At 39.0% G+C, this 21,374-nt stretch overlaps 1 protein-coding gene across 2 annotated transcripts in view; it reads left to right on the top strand.

Annotated features, from left to right (window-relative positions):
• Positions 1-21,374, top strand: part of pik3c2a (phosphatidylinositol-4-phosphate 3-kinase, catalytic subunit type 2 alpha) — a 48,720-nt gene extending 27,346 nt beyond the window's left edge. The window contains exons 6-32 of one of the 2 annotated variants that reach the window (XM_028038087.1): positions 4-83; positions 157-220; positions 1,473-1,619; positions 1,720-1,753; positions 2,120-2,363; positions 5,802-5,924; positions 6,009-6,176; positions 6,323-6,431; positions 7,479-7,621; positions 8,829-9,020; positions 9,890-9,983; positions 10,097-10,191; positions 10,815-10,995; positions 11,108-11,212; positions 11,800-11,892; positions 12,411-12,540; positions 12,717-12,853; positions 13,763-13,932; positions 14,940-15,096; positions 15,347-15,456; positions 16,155-16,362; positions 16,458-16,582; positions 17,373-17,490; positions 17,580-17,661; positions 17,901-18,007; positions 18,619-18,744; positions 19,792-21,374. In XM_028038087.1, coding sequence (XP_027893888.1) covers positions 4-83; positions 157-220; positions 1,473-1,619; positions 1,720-1,753; positions 2,120-2,363; positions 5,802-5,924; positions 6,009-6,176; positions 6,323-6,431; positions 7,479-7,621; positions 8,829-9,020; positions 9,890-9,983; positions 10,097-10,191; positions 10,815-10,995; positions 11,108-11,212; positions 11,800-11,892; positions 12,411-12,540; positions 12,717-12,853; positions 13,763-13,932; positions 14,940-15,096; positions 15,347-15,456; positions 16,155-16,362; positions 16,458-16,582; positions 17,373-17,490; positions 17,580-17,661; positions 17,901-18,007; positions 18,619-18,744; positions 19,792-19,974 — 3,525 coding nt within the window. In that variant the 3' untranslated portion in view covers positions 19,975-21,374. The remainder of the gene's footprint in view (positions 1-3; positions 84-156; positions 221-1,472; positions 1,620-1,719; positions 1,754-2,119; positions 2,364-5,801; positions 5,925-6,008; positions 6,177-6,322; positions 6,432-7,478; positions 7,622-8,828; positions 9,021-9,889; positions 9,984-10,096; positions 10,192-10,814; positions 10,996-11,107; positions 11,213-11,799; positions 11,893-12,410; positions 12,541-12,716; positions 12,854-13,762; positions 13,933-14,939; positions 15,097-15,346; positions 15,457-16,154; positions 16,363-16,457; positions 16,583-17,372; positions 17,491-17,579; positions 17,662-17,900; positions 18,008-18,618; positions 18,745-19,791) is intronic. The other variant, XM_028038079.1, reaches the window with a different exon arrangement.

Raw genomic sequence — 21,374 nt, 5'->3', positions numbered from 1 at the left:
TAGGCAGAAGATGACGGTTCTCGACTCAACCTTGACAAATATCTCAGCCATGTTGATAGGCCTTTTAGGGAGAACATCACCCGGTAAGAGTCACTCGTTGGTCGGGAAGTAAATGTGTAAAGCTGCTTAAAGTTAATCACCTTTGTCTTTTTGCAGACAAGGTTTTGCTGACTATTTGGAGGGATACCACAATCAGGTCAACATCTGCTTAGAAAATGAGGTACATGTTGTCCCTGTTTGAGTCTGAAGCGAAAAGCGAGGAATTCAAACCTGTTTTGTCCCACAAAACATTATGAAACAAAATAGCAGGATTTTTCTTACTTATTGAATTCAGATCTAAAGTACTTTTATTTATGCCAAAGGGAAGCTAAATACAGTGAACCCTCGCTGTAACGCGGTTCACCTTTCACTGCCTCGCTGCTTCGCAGATTTTTTTGTGCAGTTTTTTTTCACAGTGTGTTTTGCGTCCTGATTAACTAAACAGTCTCCGCCCTTCTTCTCTACCTGTGTGCCAATAACATTACGGTATTTCAATATACGTAATACAGCTTGGCAAATTTTGGTAAATGTTTTTGCCCAGAAGATAAAATGAGCGACAACAAATATCTATAACTATCGGTACTATCTCGAAAAAACACACCTGCACCACAGGCTTCAGAAGAAAAAGCCACTAGAGAGCGGAGTCAGGCCGCAGCGTCACAGTTAGAGGAACAGAGAAATACGCGAGTCACAATTTGTCCTACTGTACTTCGTATTGATGATTAAAATGATTATTTTACTGTAGTGATTTGTAAGAAAGCGTTATATTTGTTTAAAAAATGCTTGGGCCTGAAAACAGGTTTTGGTTTTTGGTTTCAATGTAGAGTATTTAATTATGCTGTATAATAATTGTAAAATATAATGGTAACTACTTCACGGATTTCACCTATCACGGGTTCTTTTCGGGACGCAACCCCCGCGGAAAACGAGGGTTTACTGTACTGTGGTAATTAAGATCGTCCTGTTGAAAGCTGAGCAGAGAGATGTTGGAGTAGGGGATATCATTGGTAGTCTGAACTTCCTCCTTTCGCTCTCTGCTCTTTGAGTTCTGTTCTGTGTTAGTTTAGATATTATTTTAGCTTTAGATGCTAATCGGTTTCTCACAGTTGTAAAAACGTCACTTTTAAGCCACGGTTTTGCATTATAACTGTCTAAAATAAAAAAGAGCAAAAGTCCTTCCAGTTGCATAGCATTTAAAACCAGAGAGAAAAATAGATAACTATAAATATAAATTTTTAGAACTTTATATTGTATAAAAACACGAGAAAAGGAAAAATAGAAGTGGCTAGAACATATATTTTTTAAAATGAACCAGAATAAATCCTGCTGTTTTTTTCTCCAAACTTGCTTATTTTAAAGCTCCTTTTGAATCAGAACAAAAAACCAATTCAGACCTTCCGGGGTTTTTTTTTTGCTCCATCTTTTGTGCCCAGAGTACCCAGTACAAGACCGTGGAGCGGGTGGTGCAGACCGTGAAGAACCTGTGCTGCGCCCTGGACGAGGTGGAGACGCAGTCCGTCACGGAAGCCATCAAGAGACTCCGCCACTCTGTCAACCTAGCCAGGACGCGCTCGCCCAAGGTGGGCTCCCCGTCGGCGCCTGCGCTAACACATTTGGTGGTTGGTTGGTGTTGAGATGAGATCATGTCATTTTCTAAGACCAGCATGCATTGCTTTCTAGTTGGGGTCAACTTCACCTGGTCAGTCATCAACTAGTAAGTGATATGCATACATACAGTCACACATAACCTTCATCTGCTTATCAGTCGCAATTGTTCACTCCAGTAAAAATTAACATATTTAGCCTTGCACAAACAAAATCATACTTTTTGAGGCTTTTTATGTTGTCACATTACAATTACAACATTTATTTCATCATGTTTTCACATGTTTTAAATATTTAATATCATGCTTTGATTTATTAAAACTCCTGAACACTTAATAATCAGCCTGAGATGTACAAAAAAAAAAGACTAAAGCTAAAGGCGTATAAATACTTTTGCAAGGTCTATCATCTTTTACGTTTTTATCCATATGTGATTAAAATCACGCACTGACGCAATACCTGCCCCGGTCAACAGGTGGCTCCAGTCCTGTGGAGGAGAGCATGGCCTTACTAACGAAGGCCGTCCATGACCTGGTCAAGCTCTACCTGCGCTCCTTCTGCCCGCCGTCGCCGTCCTTCAGCTTTTCCGCCTTGGCTCAGTCTGCGGACGATGGTGGAGCCGGAGAGGGGAGGGGCAGCAAAGAAGCTTCTGGCACCACAGACCACCTGCAGTTTACTCTGTTTGCGCTGCATGGCATCCCAGGCCACTGGGTCAGCAGGTAAAACACACAGCAACAACGCTGAATAGGATCAAGGCAAACATAAATGCTGAAACTCGCATGACCTTGATATATAAATGAGGGATGCACCGATACATCGAGCTCCTTTATTTTGGGTGATCGGTGATTAACTCAGGGTGTCCGCGCATCCTTAAAAAAATCTTACATTCGTGTATCTAAAATTAAGTCCTTAAAAAGTCTTTGTAAGTTGGCCTTAAATTGTTAATCACAGATCTTAAATTTTCAGACAGCAGGACTTTTTAACCTAATATATTCTGTGCAGTTTATTTTTCTCTTGGGACTTTTCTAATGGGCACAAGTTTGGATCACATGCAGATATCTTCATTGGTTATCTAGCAACAACCTATGAAGTAACTTGCGCAGAAGCAGTTTCAGGTTTTGCTCCATAACTGCTTCAAAAAAATAAAACAGTGTAAAAAACTGTGAATAAAACAGGAGAGGTCCTGCCACCAGTTTGGCAGTATTTCAGATATTTAAAACAAAAAAAATAATCGCTAATTATCAATGCAACGTTTATAATGTGATATATTTTTTAATCATATCATCCAGCCCTACCACAAAAGAGGAAATGAGCAGCAAATGACAGAAGTTTCAGTAAAATATTTAGGTTTGTAAATGATTTAGTTGGTGAGCATTTGGTAAAAAGCTCCATGTTCTGTTGCGGCGATCCTATAAAATTACAGCCTGTTCTGTCGAGCTGTGCCTTCACAGTAGCATACCTGGATCTCTTTTACTCAACAAAGAGATCTGGTGTTGCTCCTTGTGTCTTATTTTTCCATGCTGGTGTCTCGTTTCACACCAGACATGGTCTGTTGTCTCCTGAGTGTGCATGCGTGTGTGTGTGGGTGTGTGTGGGTGTGTGTGTGTGCGTGTGTGAAGCAGATCTGATCCAAATTTTCCATTCACAGCTCTGTTTCACAGCAGTGACCAGGATCAGTGACAAGGATCCCGCTGCGGTCCCGGAAAATAACAGATTTCTTCCCCTTTATTTGTAAAAAGCTCAGTTGAGACTTAGACAACTTAATATAAAATAACAGGAATTGTAGGAGCAGTAACTATTTTAATGGAATCACTTTAAAGAAATTGCAAAGTTTTTTTAAAACTATTTCATCTTCTTATGCTGTCATTTCTGTCATTTGCTTCTTAGCTTTCAGTTGTTTTCATTAAAAGACAAACCGCTACAACTCCAGCGCGCAGCAACCCCTTACTACAACTATTTTAAGGCAGGAAGCAAATATGGCCGCATATTTGCTTCCTGTGACAGCCATTCCAAAAATGCGTAAAAAGAAAAAAATAAAATCTAACTCTCTCCTCTCCCCCTGTGCGGCCGAGCAACAGCAGCAGCAGTAGCTCGTATCTGTTGTGGCGCTACTATAACGGCGCCTCACTGAGGTTGAAGTGTTTAGCATTGTTGTGGCTCGTGTGTCATCCATCTGTTCACCGTGCCACATTGCCAGCTTGCGAGTAGCAAGGGAGCTGCCAGCGCAGATGGCACGGAGCAGCGGAGCAAGCTTGTTGTGGCGTAAACGTGCATCTGATTTCCTCCCGCGTTTTTTTTTTTGTTTTTTTTTTTTCCTCCCCTCCACGGTTGCATGTGGGGATCTGTCACTAATTAAAGCGAGTTTATTTTTGGACCCGTGGAAACCAGAACACTTCATCTTGGATGTTATTGCCTCGCATCTGGAAATATTAATATGTTCTGTTAGTTAAGACGGTGCAGAGTTAAAGTTACAGTACAGGCTGTTGAATTTGAAGTGTATACAGATAGAAGCACTTACTGCCTGTTTATTCTCTTGGGATTAATCAGGCCACATCTCACACAGCTGCGGCCGTGACTGGTGCCGGGAAATACTTCACAGTGGACGATTATTCAAGCCGTTCCTAATAAAGAAAGATTATGATTAGAGGTGCTATCCCTGACACATCAGGCGATAAATCAATTGTTCACATGATAAATTAAAACGAGCGTGATAATTTCCCTTTGCATTACTTTTTTTTTTTTTTCTCGAGTGTCTGTCTCTACCAGAGACTGAGAGACAAAAGGCTTCAGTCTGGTTCATTGGTCTACACTAGACGAGGTCATTTATTGTATCGTTTATCCTTTATCGTAATAACTTTCTTATTGTGATAGTAATTTTGATTCATCATTGTCATGATAAATTCCACTAAATTATATTTAAAAACCTCGAAGCAGCCGGTACTATTGAGACAAATAGCTTTACTGTCTTCTCCACTATTTGTTCAAAGGAAGGATCTATAAATATCAATAACTTGATTAAATGCAGTTACAATATTCAGTTTTAAGATATAAATTAGATTTTATGTGACTGCTGAAAAAGTGTGTTACAAATAGGAATGTTTTTCAAGAGCAGCATTTGTTTTTGTGGGACTATAATTGCTGTGACACATTGTCTCACTGTAGTCATACAGTAAAATACAATAAAAAAAGAAATAATTAATATTTCTTATCTTTTCATCGTTATATCAGTAATACAACAAAATATTGTGTTAATCTTTAAGTCTCAACTACTCTACCCCATTATAACCTCTCTGTTATGTAAACATACCTAGATGCCTATGTATGTATGGATAGATGTGTCCATACTGGGCATATAGTTATTTTACATATTTATTCTTATGTGCATTCCGTTAAAGTAGAAGTATTGATTGGTATAAATTTATTTACAAGAGTTTATTTTAACATATTTTCAATTGTGTGTGTGAGTATGCATATGCGTATCCGTTTATGTATGCTTACATGTATGAATGCAAAGATTCTTCCTAGTGTCAATGTCTGGAATGAATCAATCAAATCCTATATTTTTTTTTAAGACGGTGATAACGCTGTGGGTTGTACACTGCCTACTTAGAAGAAAAACAACAGATAAAGTGGTTTTTCATGAGGAAGTCAAAGCTGTTTTTGTCCCTTTGGTCTCTGAGAAAAGACCAAATGTTAAGAAAAGTAGTATCTCCCCAGAATCAATTTCTTTAACAAAAACAAAAAAAAACCCAGCATGTTGTTGTTGTTCAACTCATAATCTGATTCGTCTCTTTCTTCAAATGCGCCATCGTCCCTAATGGTGTAGAGAATAGGCATACTCAGCCCCAGGGGAGTTTTGCTGGTTAAAATTAGTCTGATTAAACCACTCTGGTCTAAGTGGGCAGGTACAATATCTCTCCAAGTTCCCTTTGAGCAGCGCACTGCGTTAAAAGGTTTCTAAGCTTCACTTTGAAAATATCGCCCTGAAGGAGTTCTTTCTAGGCCTTTTTTTCCCCAGCAACCTGCCCACAGCTGCTGTCATCAATGAGACAAAACATCTTTCTATCAAAACCTTTTAGTTGATTCAACCTCTTCTACATGGTAGTTAGTCATAGATGGAATATTTCACACCACCATCGTTTGTTGTCTCGTTCCAGCTATGAGAAGTACTTCCTGATGTGCTCCCTCACCCACAATGGGAAGAACCTGTTCAAGCCGGTCCATTCCAAGAGAGTGGGCACATATAAAAGCTTTTTCTATCACATCAAATGGGACGAACTGTAAGTCCTCTCTTATATTCTTCAGTTTTCACTGACCTACTGCGGTCCTTTTACCTTTTAATGACGCCGCCTTGTCCTTCCTAGGATCATTTTCCCCATCGCCGTAGCCGTGCTCCCTCTGGAGTCCACGCTGAGTCTGAGTCTGTTTGGGGTCCTGAACCAGAACGCCAGTGGCTCGCCAGATTCCAACAAACAGCGGAAAGCCCCAGAGTTTTTAGGCAAAGTCTCTATGCCCCTGTTTGACTTCAGACGGTGAGGAGAAGGAATGATCTCACTTGCTTTAAAGGGTTTAAATAGAGAATGTATTCTTAATGGTATCTTTTCACCATTAAGAGTAAATTATCTTTGGGTTTAGTTTTTTTTTTTTTTTAGCTTATGTTAACTTCTGTGTTTAACAGAGTTCTTGCACGAGACACGAGGTTCTTGTGTCTGTGGACGTCTGCTCAAGGAGCTGCTGGCGCTACAGGTAGCCGCAAGAAGGTTCCTGCAGAAAGGATCATATTACAGGTCAGTTTGATGGGAGTATCAGATACAGGCATGTGGGAAAATTATTACAGCCTGAGAGTTTTTCCTAACATATCGTTAATGTTTTATATATGCTTAAACACTTCTGAGATGCTCGAGTAATATAGGTAAACAAAGACAATACTTTTTAAAAAACTATTTCAGTAAGATATAGTTTCCAGTAAGGAATAAATTAGGACAGATTCATATGTATTTCCACTTTAAATGGCTAGAATTACACACAAGCATGTCACAGTGATGAAACAGTTGCTCCTCAAGTTTACCAGAGAAAATATAGACAAACTCCTGAACTTCTGGAATTATGTTGTTGAACAGATTAATCTAAAGTTTATTTATTTGGACAGCTTAACAGAGGACATGTTTTCAGGGTTTTCACGCATCCTTAAAAAGTCTTAAATGCATGTGTCTGAAATTAAGGCCTTAAAATGTCTTGAAATGTAGGTTAGCCTGAAATATGTTAGGCCTTAAATTTGCTCCTGGCTGGACTATTTTATCACATTCTATTAATATATTCTTCTCTTGGCGCCTTTCTGTCAGGTGAATGTTTAAGTAGGTTTGAGGCTACCGCTAACTAGCTGATAATGTACTGTTGCTAACTAGCTAGATAGCCCTTTTCACATTTTTCATAGGTAAATGTTCACATTTGTTCTGTTCAAAAGAGATCACAAATAAAATATCCAATTTTGTATTTTGTGATTTTTTTTTGTCACAATACAGGTCTTAAATTTAGTTCACAAAGGTCTTAAAAAGTAGAGATCAAATACAGTGACCAATTAAAAACCACCTCATACAAATGTGATACATGGTGGAAATGTCATCCACAGTGATGTTTAGTGTTTATCAGAAGATGTTTGAGGAAAATGTGAGCCAATTTGTAAAAATGAGAGCTGTAGTAAAATTGGACTTTGAAACATGACAATAATTCAAAACCAGTAGATCCAGCAAGGATCTTTTTATTTTTATATTATTCAGTTGGTTTCCACCGAGAGCATAAACTGATCCCAGTTCTGGTCTTGTCTCTGCCATCAGGTGGACTTCCCTAAATCAGGGGTGGATGTTTTATATGTTGGACCTAAGGAGGCCCCCAGCCCCGAGCCCCACACACTGGAAGAGCTGGACCCGGACCTGAGGCGGAAGCTGGAGAAAATCTGCAGCCGAGCCTCCAATTTTGGGTAAAAGAATCTTTCTATTTTTTTTTCTATGTGAAAACGGAAATTAACAGTTTCAGCAAATTTGTTTACCAGCGCCCTCTTCTGTTCTCAAGAGTAAGTAATGTTGATCTGCATGAATAACATCACATAAAATCACTGATATTATTTCGTTGTTAACATGTGAGGCCTAAAGATACTATTAATGGGGCAGTATCATCTAAAATCAAGGTTTTTCTTAGCTTTATGTCATGTTATAATGTTAATCCCTCATCTAATACATGCCTCCAGTGTTGCCTTGACTCTTTCATGCATGTTTGAGAAATCCTTTAATCTCCTTTAATCTCCATGGCAACCATTTAGCTGTGCAGCACCGCCTTGGAGGCTCAGCTCCTTCTTGGGGATGCAGTTTTCAAGTTACCGCCTTACAGAGCAGCCCTCTCTCACTCAGCTCCTCCAGACTAGCCAGCAGCAATTAGCAAACAACTGGTGGAAGTGAGCATCAGATAAGCTGCTGCTGAGCTTGTGATGACTTCCTGAAGGCGGAGTTTCAAAAAGAGCAGGAGCTTTTTAAAGTCACAGAGGCCCAATTTCACCAAGTTTTAATTTAAGCCATAATTGATAAATAAAGCATTTTACAACTGAAGGTAACAGTTATTTGACTGTGCTACGAGATTACCTAGAAGATAATTCTGCCACTTTAAATTGTGTGTGGCGTTCTCTGGATGTTTTTGAGTTATTGAACAACAAAAAGGATTTGGTATGGCTATAAATAACTATTGATAGTTATTGACAAAATGAATAATTTTGATAAAGGTTACCAAGTCTGGGTACCACTTGCGTATCAGAGAAATAATAACCAAATAGTTCTCAGTCTCAGTTGCTGCTTATAAGTGCCTGCCTGCTAAGACTTTGGTATTAAATAAAAATAGATGGACTAAATTCAGCACTGACGTTCTCGAGCAGAATGCTACAGAAATAAATACAGATGACTTGTGTTTATCTATTTACAAAAGTAATTCAACTTCAAGTTAAAATTAAAAATAATTCAAAGCATAAATATGATTTACCACTATCTGTTTTTATGTGGTGTGATTTTTTTTAAATTTTATTTTGTAAATGTGTCTCATGATTTCACACTTGCCACTTTTTGTTTAAAACCTAAAATTGTAGATACTGCAACATTCTCAATCGGTTATTTAAATGCAAAGTGAATTGTTTCCTCCTGCAGGTTGAAGCGCTCCGACCACCAGGTCCTGTGGGACCACCGGCTCCACTGCCGTCGGTACCACCCCAGCAGCCTCCCCAAAGTGCTGGCCAGCGCGCCCAGCTGGGACTGGGCCAGCATGGCTCACATCCACTCCCTGCTGCACCGCTGGCCCTCACTGCCCCTAGTCACTGCACTGGAGTTACTGGACACAAAGTACGCACTATAAAACACATTCCATACCTGCACCCTAGAATGCTCTTCATTTTTTTTTTTTTTGTAGAGCAAAAAAAAAGTGTTTAATGAAAATACAGCTGCATTTTCATTAAAATGTGCAAAAACCTTTGTCTAGATTCCACTAATGGTGCAAAATTGCTGCATTTCTATTAAATTGAAATCACACATGAATAAGTATGTTTACATAGGTCATTAAAAATCATGTCAGCGACGGATGTAGACGGTTACATGTGATTTTTTTGATAATTCAGTCATGGTGCTAGCGCTCATCATCAACCAGCCAAACAGAGAAGACATCGGTGTTTTATTCAGGCCTTGGCATAACAAGCCCCGCCTCTTTGTGAGCAGCTACGTAGGCGGTGTTTTGGGGAAATTGTAGTCGGCAATTTTACAGAAGAGTTATGGATTCAACACTTTGGGACGTTTTATGAACTGTACAACCAGACGTCTGGTGGACCCAGCTGCACATTGTCTGAAAACAAACGACAGCAACAAAAAAAATCATCATCGTCCTGCCACTTCCTGTCATCTTTGTTGTTTTCACCTTTAGTAACATCCACCATTTCATCATGAGGCTCCTGCGATGCGAGAAAAGTGTTTTGGTGGTACGACAGAAAAAAGCACCTCGTCGTAGTGCAAGAATATTTTTCAAAACAACTTGACTTTTTTTCAAAATTGTCGTGCTTCCATTACTCAAATTTATCTTCTCGTCGTTTCGATTTGAGCAATTTTTACGGTTAATGGAAACGCTGCTCATGATTCTGCTTTCCTGGATGCAGTCAAGTTTTAATCTCTGTGGCAAACTGAAAACGCTAAATGTGTTACGTCTGTTACGTCTGTTTGTGTAGGTTTGCAGATACCGAAGTGAGAAGTGTGGCTGTAAGCTGGATTGAGAAGAGCAGTGATGACGAACTCGCCGACTACCTGCCACAGCTAGTTCAGGTAGAGCTGAACTAGCTGAATTTGTGTTAAAAAAAATTATGTTTTTTAACTGATTTCCTAAAGTTTTTATGCTTAAATTTTAAACTCAAAATGTCATCTGTGCTCTCCTTAAGGCAATAAAGTTTGAGTGTCACCTAAACAACGCTCTGGTCCTGTTCCTGCTCTCCAGAGCTCAAGGAAACATCAACATTGCCCACTACCTGTACTGGTGAGTCTGCAGAAACACTGAGTTGCACCAGGTCTTAATCAGAAAGGGGTAGAGTATTCAAAAATTGTCCTGAAGTAATCAATACTTCAACATATTTTTACTCTGGTAAAATTAAAAAGCAGTGGTCCAAGAAATGACTCGAATAAGGGTAAAAAAGTATTTGGTAAAAAGTCTAATCAAGTACTGATAGAAACATCAGTCATTTGATATTTAAAAATTCCATCATCACGTTATCTGGAAATATTAGTATTTTAGAAATCAAAATAATTCATATAAATAACATTATTACAAAAGATTTTTTAAAACTAATTCTTTCAACATAAAACTTATGAAGCTGTAGCGAAAACTGCAGATGTGTGTCTGTTTGTGGTGAACGTTTGGTTAAAACATCTCTGCTCTTCATTCAGTGAAGTTACTCACAGTGACTAGAGGATCCAGAAATTTTACTCCAGTAAGAGTAGCGATACTTCATAATAAAACTACTCATGTAAAAGTAAAACGTACAGCTCAAGTAAACTGAGCAAATGTAACTAGTTACTACCAAACTCTGGGTTGAGGAGGCTTACTTTGAAGCCTGTTTTTGGGGGCTTCTTTAAATGGTGGATTCATGTTGATTGCTGCAGGCTACTCAAAGATGCAGTGCAGGACTCTACCTGGGGGCGGCGCTATGAGCAGGTCCTGGGTGCCTTGCTGTGTCTTTGTGGGAGCAAACTGAGGGCAGAGCTGGAAAAGCAGACTCACCTGGCCACTCTGCTGGGAACGGTCGCCGAGAGGGTCAGACAGGCCGGGGGATCCACCAGACAGGTCAGTCTGATTTTTAGTTTGTTTTATTTTCTTGTGTCTCTGTGTGTTACATGGCATCAAGTTATAGGCGATTCCTTTTAGATTTAGATATTGTGTTACTGTGTGCGTTCAGGTGGCGCTGCAGGAAGGCCTTGAAAACATTCAGAACTTTTTCCAGAGAAACAGCTGCCGACTTCCCCTGAATCCGAGTCTGGTAGCTAAGGAGCTAAACGTCAAGGTAGGTTATGAAACGACTGGCTTTTCCTCCAAAACACATTGACTATCAATATCAATCGGCTTAGATACTTGATTTAACTAATATTATCGTTGATTCACAACATGTTCTATTATAACACATTTCTGTACACGAGTGGAGAGAGAGCAGGAAAAGGAAAAAAGCTTGTGTAACCTGCCCCTTTCTCAGTAATTACAAAATACATTTTTATGGAAATATACATTAACAATATTGTTAAATCAGTGTAAGACTTAATTATTTTCTCTCATAGATTGATTCATATAAATAAATATATAGAAAAGATTACATTTATTGAGCTAAACTTTTGTGCAGAGACTTTTGTTTTATGATCATATTTATATAGTGGTGGTTAAACTGTGTTGTGTTTTTTTTTTTTTTACATGTTTTTCTAAAAGTTAGGAGGTGGACAAAATTTTCTGCTGGATGCATAAAATTGACATCCACTGAAATCTAAATCTCTGTTCTTCTTTCAAGACTGTGATGAAAATACTTAATCTCTTTTCTCTAATAATGTTTAACGTGTTTATCCTGCAAAAGTCATTAGAAAACATACTTCTGCTTGTTTGCAGGCCTGTTCTTTCTTCAACTCCAACGCAGTTCCCCTTAAGCTGGCATTGGTCAATGCAGATCCATTAGGAGAGGAAATCAATGTTATGTTTAAGGTCCGTTATCCGCCTACACACACTCATACACAAACACACCAACAATGGAACATTATTACCATGCAGTCAGCTCACAGCGCCTTGCAGGCTGTCTTACAAGCTGTCATGTTTCAGTGGTGGGCACAGCTAGCTAAAGACCCTAGAGCAATAATCATAAACATTTGTTGCGCTAATGCTAAATCACTTCAACAACACGGTATTTAGTGGGAGCTAGCATACTAATGTCAGTTCATATCCTAAAGCATATCCAGTTCTGTGAAGGAAAACACAAATGAACAAACAGCTTCATGAACAACAGCAGACAAGTCAAACATAGTTTTGGAGAAATTTAAATTGGTTTAGATTTTAAACACTGACATGCATCTGTCACCAAAATCCTGCAGTAGTTGAAACAAACTGCTTTCCTGGCTTCTCCATTCACCTCTGCGCCCCCTGGTGGCTTAAATTAAGTTCAACAATGTTATCATTATCAGAATGCTTTTGTTTTTGACCTCTCGTTTGCTCCGTTTCTGAATCAGGTGGGAGAAGACTTGAGGCAGGACATGCTGGCTCTTCAGATGATTCGCATTATGGACCGCATCTGGCTGCAGGAGGGGCTGGACCTCCGCATTGTCAACTTCAAATGCATCTCCACCGGCCAGGATAAAGGTGACGCACGTCAGATTTCAACCAAAGCGCTCACACTTTTAGAGAAAACCATAAACATTGCGATATTTGAGGTCCACAGCAGCTTTTCCAGCCCCTGTAAGCATCTCTCTTAATTTGTTTGCACTGTTTTTTAAAAAGATATCTTGTTTTTTTTGTGTTTTGTTTTGTTTTTTAAGGTATGGTGGAGCTGGTGCCTTTCTCTGACACCCTCAGAAAGATTCAGGTAGAATATGGCGTTACCGGATCCTTTAAGGACAAACCTCTGGCTGAGTGGCTGCGCAAGTACAACCCTGCTGAGGATGAATATGAGAAGGTACGCACAAGAAATGCTGACAATAACTTTAGGAAGATTAAAGAAACTTCCTCCTAAACTCACTGTTAGTGCTGCATGCATTCATTCACTTATTCATCCATTTATGGAAAGGAATCCTCTAACATTAGAGCTGTTTCACTTTGTTAAAAAGTAGAAAGTGTGAGACTAAACTCATGATTATTTTACTAATACATTATTCTGACGATTAATCAGAAATAAAAATGGCACATTCTGCAGGGTTTTCATTTTACCACTTATTTTGTGTAATATTGGGGATACATACAAAAAATGTAAATAAGTAATTCAATTAAACAAGAAAATAAATATTATATTGCCTTAACATGCAATAAACATTGACTCAATTGTAGCAAATTTACAGCTAAAGACACTACGTCTACCATCAACACGTAAAAAGCTCAGCCCTTTCTGCTTGATTTAACATTAATACAGAGTAGGGCTGATCTGGTGATTAATTTTTTTGACCAACTGATTAATAATTGGGCAGGAAAAGGTGCTTAGTATGAGATTTATCTTTTTACAAAGGAGTTGTGGGAAGAACATATTTAAAGACAAAAAAGGTTGTGTGTTTTTTATGCTAAATGTAAAATGTGCATATTTTAGAGCAGTTTTGACCTAATTAGTGTTCTCTGTGTTTCTTTTAATAATAATTGGCCTTTTTGTATACCGAGTCTGTATACTCGGTTAACAATTAGTCGATTAATCACAATTGATCCGATTAATCATTTTGGCAAACTAAGCTTTAAAGCCATAATTTAGTTCCACTTTCTGAGTTTATGTATTTCTCTTTGGGATAAAGTAAGTAAGCCATTTTTTTGTGAAAAAGTCATGGTTCAAACTTTTTCCTTTTTGATATTCAACTTGTTTTTTTTTTTTTTTAAATCTTTGCAGGCATCTGAGAACTTTATCTACTCCTGCGCCGGTTGCTGCGTTGCGACCTACGTCCTCGGCATCTGTGATCGCCACAACGACAACATCATGCTGCGCTCCACCGGTCACATGTTTCACATAGACTTTGGCAAATTCCTGGGCCACGCCCAGATGTTTGGCAGCTTTAGAAGGTTATTATCAGATAAGTCGCTGTAAACTGTTGCTGTTGCCTGTCAGATAAAACGGGCTTTGGCTCGCTATCTGTGATTGAGGGATTTAGGTTTTTTCTGTAAAGGGTGGAACAGGATGTTGATGACTGTCGTGGTTTTGGATTTATTGCTGTGTTATCAGAGCGGATAAAAGGTCATGTACCAGCTGATTTCACCCAAACTGTTTGCGTTTTCGCTTCATATGGTGGTGAGGACAAAGGTAGAAAAAAGCGTCATCTGTGTTTTTCCAAGAACATCCGTAAAATTTGAATGAGAATCCCAAATTATCACATAGAACATGAATTTGTTCAGTTTCAAACTAGTTTTCTATTTTTAAAAAAAGGAAAGATGACAATTTATACAAATCTAGATCACCTTTTGGTAACTTTTTTATCATTCAATGCACATTTAAAGACTAATAATATAGTTTACTATTTTATTTCAAATTATTATAATTTGATAATCATACACCTCTGATTATTATGCAGCTATGCCCCAGCACTCATAGTAGCTATGTTTCTGGTGTTTAGGTTAGCAAGTTTGAAATGTAGCAGAAGCTGCTGTTGCATGATTAATAGATGTTTCAGGCATGACCTGCTTCTTAACGGCAACATCCACACACTTAGCGCTTTCACATGTCTTTTTTTTTATGTCCTCTTTTTTTGGTTTAAAAAAAAAAATCCTCGTCAGCATTTATGATTTAGTGTTTAGACAAAAAAAAACGTCCCCACTTTCTTTTATTTTTCAGAAATGTAGAGAAAGAGAGGTACAAAGTATGGCACAGATGTCCTATTTAAAAAAAAACAACTATATTTAAGATCAAGCAAATCAAATTGAAATTGTGGAAAATTCGCAAACATATGGAGGATGTACTTATTAAACCTTTCACAAACCTGTTTGAAATAAATAAATAAGTAAATCTAATCAAATTCACCAGGTATCGGCTACTTCCACCCATTTTCATGCCTCCCTTCTTTTTGTCTCATCAGGGACCGAGCCCCATTTGTTTTGACCTCCGACATGGCGTACGTCATCAACGGAGGGGAGCGTCCCACCAGTCGCTTCCAGCTGTTCGTAGACCTGTGCTGCCAAGCCTACAACCTCATCCGCAAGAACTCCGGACTTTTCCTCCATCTACTGTCCTTGGTGAGGCCTCGCGAAAGCAGCTATGGCTAAAATACTGGGATGTTTCATTAGCCATGGCTAATATCTTTAGCTAAAGTTGGTAAAGAAGCATAATTGAACACTTAAACTTATGTTAAAATATTCACCCTGACAATGCAAGAATATACCCAGTAACGAATTGTTCAATAGTTTTAAAAATAAATAACTAAAAAACACTGCGTTAAACGCGTTTGGTGTCTTTGTCTCTTTACATGAGTTGTGTTTGTTGCAGATGATGTCATCGGGGCTGCCGGTTCTGACGGGCTCACAGGACCTGAAGTACGTGTTTGACGCCTTGCAGCCTCACAACACCGATGCTGAGGCCACCATCTTCTTTACGAGGTAGTCACGGTAACCTGCTCTCAGGTGCAGAACGAACCTTAAAATAAAATAAATACTTTAAATTATAAAATGTTCATACTTTGAAGTAGTATTATGTGGAAAGTGTTGGTCAAAAGGAATTATTTCTATAATGTCACACGCCACCAGGTGGCACAAGAAAGTTACGAAAGAGACTGATAAGCCTGTCACAAGTTAATCAACAATTAATCAAAAAAATTGCTTGATAAATTAAAATGAACTATGAGTTAATATTTCTTGAAGAACAATTTTCATAGATAATCCGTTTTATTTATGATTTTGGTTGTGTGTGGCTTTTATTTCTGTAGTATTTATTGTTTTTCATTGTTTTATTTTGGATATCCTGAATATCTTCCAGTTCCAGTGTTAAGTGTTGGTCTTTGAGAAGACAAACTTGCATTATTATGTCATTATCAGTACATTAACTTGTACTAACATACAAGTATTAATGTAAGTAAAGCCTGGTGGCCCGCCAGGCTTATAACACACAGCCCCAGAGACTGAGTAGCACCTGTTTCAACAGAAAACATTCAACACATATTGGTCTAAAACTAGATCTTTTGAACAAAATCATATTTTAGGAGTGTTAATTTTAGTTATTTTAAGAGCTTTTGTTGTCAGTTTTCACCTCAGTCTTAAATCTCTTTGATTTCCTCCGTCTTCTCTCCTCCCCGCCGCAGACTGATCGAGTCCAGCCTGGGAAGCATAGCCACCAAATTCAACTTTTTCATCCACAACCTCGCCCAGTTACGATTCTCCGGCCTTCCTGCCAACGACGAGCCCATCATGTCCTTCTCGCCCAAGACGTACACCATGAAGCAGGACGGGCGCATCGTCCACGCCACCATCTTCTCCTTCCAGAAGAGATACAACCCGGACAAGCACTACGTGAGCCCCTACCGACGCCGCTCGATGCCGTCTCTGCTCCGTGTCGTATGGTGACTGTCTTAAAGCCCCTGTGTGTTTCCGTCCTGTCTGGGCAGACCTACGTGGTGAGGATTATGAGGGAAGGCCAAAACGAGGCTCAGTTTGTCTTCCGCACGTTCGACGAGTTTCAGGAGCTCCACAACAAACTGACCATTGTGTTCCCGCTCTGGAAGCTGCCGGGGTAACATTTCACCTTCACTAGCCCCTTTGAGTCTCCACAGGTTCATTCAGTGTAGCTTCCAGACAGAAAACTGTGATGATGTTTCTAGTCAGATGATCGGTTAGATTAGCATATTAGTTTATATCAACCGTCACAGACTTCAAATAGGCCAAAGTCTTCAGCTGAGTTCATAAACGCCATTTAACCAATGTTTTAGTAGCTGTTATCCGTAATCCTGGCTCCAAACTTTTCTTTTTCTAAACTGGCTTATCATATCATTTCTCATGAAAAATTTCTTATCATAAGAATTTTGATTCATCGTCGTCTTGATGAATTTCAATTAATAATGTTGAGAGGGAAAAAGTCCTGATGGTATTATTAGATTTTTTTTAACCCATAGAAGGCTAGGTGAGTTCTGTTCAAAAAACTTTTAAGCTAGATACTACCGGACAGTGGTACATGCAGCGAGAAAAGCACAAAGCTGCTGCCAAGAGCCACAAACACTAAAAATGTTGTCGTCGTTGCTGTGCTTGACTGTAAAAGAGCCGAATCTTCTAACCATCCCATAAATTTATAGATTTTGGTCTTAAATTTCATTCAAGGTGGCATTAAAAATGCCTTTAAAAGTCTTAAATTTGACCTGCCGAAACTTGTTTTGCTGTAACCCCTCAGATGTATGTAACTCTATATTAGTTTATACCAACTCCCACCTTAAAGAGGCCTTCCTTCTGTTTGGAAGATTAGTAATTAAATCTAGCAGAATTAACCATCAGAATTTGATGATTTTTTTGGATTTTTTTTAATTCTGTAGTTTTCCAAACAAGATGGTTCTTGGTCGCACCCACATTAAGGAGGTGGCAGCCAAGAGGAAACTGGAGCTCAACAGTTACGTCCACAACCTGATGAGGAGCTCCACAGAAGTGGCCCAGGTGCTGACATGAACAGCCTCACTTTTAGTCCCCCTCACTATCAAGATTTAAACTTTCTGAATGACCCGTTTACTTTTTTTCATATATAGTGTGACCTGATCTACACTTTCTTCCATCCAATTGCTCGCGATGAGAAAACGGAGGGCTTAGACACCACACCCAATCCACCTGGTAAAAACCTGTCCTCTTCCCACACCTTCCTCGCATGTCTGGAATTCCACAGACGTTTTCGCCCGGTTTCACTTTCCGTACGACTCTTTGTTCTTCGTCATTAGTCTGTCTACTTTGAAAATCAATAATCTTCCAAGCATTTCTTTTCGTTCCTGCTGCATCTGGTGTGTGACGGTCCCAGTGGTGAGGTGTCAGCAGTAATGTTTCTGGGTTTGATGTGTGGTGTTGTGCCATCTCAGAGCCTCTGCTGAGTCCAACCTCTGGTCGGGTGGAAGGAGAAGTGAAGCTTTCCATCTCGTACAGAAACAGCACTCTGTTCATCATGGTCATGCACATCCGAGACTTGGTAAATACAAACTTTGAAAAACACATGCTGAGAGCCGTTTTGTCCAGGTGTATATGTCTGTTTTTTTATGTAGATCAGGGCTAAGTGTAAACTTACCTGCATTTGGCTGCATAGATATAATAATTATTTATTATGACTATGGTTGTGACTGACAGTTGCAAGATAGACGTAAAAAAAATGATAGCTAGCGGACCAATAAACATAATTATATAACTAAAGTGTGAGTCTAACATTATATGGGTTGGCAAAATAAATCGGCCTGTGGCAAATACATCTAACCAATTTACAAAGATACACTTACACAAAAAACGCTAGGTAGCTTTTTCTGCAAAAAGCGTGATAAATAGCTAAACGTAATGCAAAAAGACCCCAGAAATTTCACAGTTTTAGTTTCCGGGGGGGGGGGGGGGTCTTTTTTCCAGCACTATTGTCACTTTATATGTCTTAAATTTCATTCACAATGGTTTTTAAATGGTCTTAAAAAGTCTTAAATTTTAGTTTGTGCAGCCTGCAGAAACCGTGTTAACATCTCCCCACTAAGGAAACATTTATCAATGTGACTGTATGTAAACATTTGAACTGAACTGTATTGTCCTCCCTACTTTTTGTAGGTTTCTGAAGACGGAACGGATCCGAACCCGTACGTAAAAACCTACCTGCTTCCTGATCCTCACAAGACTTCAAAACGCAAGACAAAGATCTCCAGGAAAACCAGGAACCCCACCTTCAACGAGATGGTGAGGAAACACACCATCTGTGTGCTGTAATGGAAGCTGCATTTCCATTACAAATGTGCACAAAAGTTTAGCAATATTCCGCTAATGTCAAAAAAAAAACAAAGCACAATCTTGCAATATTGCAGTGTTTCCACTAAATAAGAAATCTAGATTAATCACAAATAAGCTTATTCAGGACAAAAATTGATAAAAATCTCACATGAGATATTCATAATTCAGACATGGCTCCAGTGTTCATCTATCAACCATCAGCGAAGACATTTGCGTTCAGGCGTTGGTGCGACAAACCTCTTTATCTTCTAGCCAGCAATTTTACAAATTCACCACGTTGGAATGACCGACTTTTTTTTATGAACAGTGAGAACTCTGCTTCTGCACATTTTCTGGAAGAAAAAAAACAATCATCCTCCAACTACTTCCTGTCGTCTTCTTTGGCGTTTACGCCAGTAATAACATCCGGCCAAGTGTTTGTGCTAGGATGAGGGGTTGGTTTTCCAGCCATATCAAAATAGATGTATTTTACTAAACTGGAACAGAAACAGTTTCTTTTTTTTCACGTCACACGAGTCTCATGATGTGAACAAAACTGTTTCTGTTTAGTGAAATATATCTACTTTGATATGAAAACCAACCTCCTCATCCTAGCACAAAAACATTTTAAATCGAAAAACTAGTTCTTTTTTTAAAATTGCTGTTTCCATTAAGTTAATGTATTTTTTTGTCATTTCAATTTGCACAAACCTACGGTCAATGGAAACGCAGCTACTTTAAAGAGGCAGCACTATGTAACATAGACTCTTTTTAAAATTTTTTTTTAATTATTTTTTTTAGCTTTACATCATGTTGTAATATTGTAGTCATCAAAAACATACCTGGAGCGTCACCTTGATGTTTTCATGCATGTTTGAGAAATCCTTTAATCTCCATGGCAACCATTCAGCTGTGCAAAACGCCTGGGTGGACATAGCTCCGCCTTCGAGGACGAAGCTCCTCCTCTGACCTTTTGGATGGTCTCTGTTCTAACTTCTGCTCGTCTCCTCTCCCCAGCTGGTGTACAGCAACTACAGCAAGGAAACCCTCAGCCTGCGGGAGCTGCAGCTGAGCGTGCTCAGCGCCGAGTCGCTGCGCGAGAACTACTTCCTGGGCGGCATCACGCTCAGGCTCAAAGACTTTGACCTCAGCAAAGAGACGGTCAAGTGGTACAAACTGACCGCCGTTCCGTACTTCTGACCCCCGCCCCCAGGCTGACTCTGCCCCTTCGGACGACGACAGACGCATTCGGATCATATGGGAAAGGCTGCAGACGGAGGTTTTCTTGAAGCCACTTCAGCTCCTTATGTCAAAAAAAAAAAAAATACAAACTCCACAACATCAGGAAACGGATTCATCTTTTCTTTTTGGTGCAAGTTTATCAAATTTAAAATAAAGTTGGGAAAGAAACATTTTATAAGCTGAATCAAACTGAGGGTTTTGTAGTTCTTATGAGATTTAAACACCATCTTATGTGTCTGGGATTGCCTACGCTAGCTGCGCAGCTCCACGGGTTGTTCCCATATGATATGAATGTGTCGTTTTTCCCCAAAGGGGCAACAGATGTGAATAACTTACAAACGGGAGCCTCGTTTCTTTTTTTCGCTTTTTACTCCCTGAGAAACTAATCAAGATTGTTTCATGTGACAAACAATCTTCTTATTTTGTCTCCTTTAAAAAAAAAAAACATAACTAAGATGTAATATTTTGTACATTTTATTAGAGGACCAAAACAGCTTACTTTCAGAAGAGTATCTATATATACTGATGTGTTTTTTTAAAGGATTGAAAGGAGAAACGTTTCTACGTGTCATGGTTTATTTCCTATGTGAACACATAGAAAACAGTAGGACTGCCCATCAAACTGAATTAGATCAAATCCAAAGTCACTGCAGGAATTTTTTCATTTCCCCAAAATGTGCCAAAACTAACATCAAAAATAAACCACTTACCATAGGAACTGGAGAATGGTGCCTTTGTTTTTAACTCATGATTTAGCCTTATTATTACTAAATATAATTTCCTAAATAATGTTTAATTTCCTTATGAGAGGAAAATATATCCTGTAAAGCTGAAGTCGTCCGGTGGAAAGTCAGAGCCACCAGGATTGTTGTAGCAGTCCCCCCCACTAAATTCACACTTTGTTTCATGATTTCTCTTCTTTCACACAGCACACTTTCAGAGAGGTTCATGTATAAGTACTTTTTTCCCCCAATAGAGTTATCACAAGAAAAATAGAAAAATTAGGAGCGGAGTCCATCCTGGAATCTGGAAGTGACCTGTTGAAAGCTCCGGCAGCTGAACCGCATCCTCTCCAAGTGCCTAAAGAGGTCTAATAATCACACTGTGACCAGAGTAGCCGGGCTGAAAAACTGCCCACAAAGTCCAGGAGAAGCAAGGTTTTGTTTTGTTTCATTGTTTTTGTTTTTCTCTTCTTAAATGGGAAACTATTATAAATCCTGATCAGCAACTTTGATATAAAACATCTTCACAAGAAGGGAATATTATCCTGTACAAGCTCATAAACTACCCTCCTCTCTGTGTAACTATGAATCTAAAGTTGTGTTCATATTTAATAAAAAGAAAAAATATAACAAAGA

This window comes from Xiphophorus couchianus, chromosome 2, assembly GCF_001444195.1.
Source record: "Xiphophorus couchianus chromosome 2, X_couchianus-1.0, whole genome shotgun sequence".
Classification (NCBI taxonomy): Eukaryota; Metazoa; Chordata; class Actinopteri; order Cyprinodontiformes; family Poeciliidae; genus Xiphophorus; species Xiphophorus couchianus.
The sequence above is the reverse complement of the archived record's forward strand: the minus strand, read 5'-3'. Positions and strand labels throughout refer to the sequence as shown.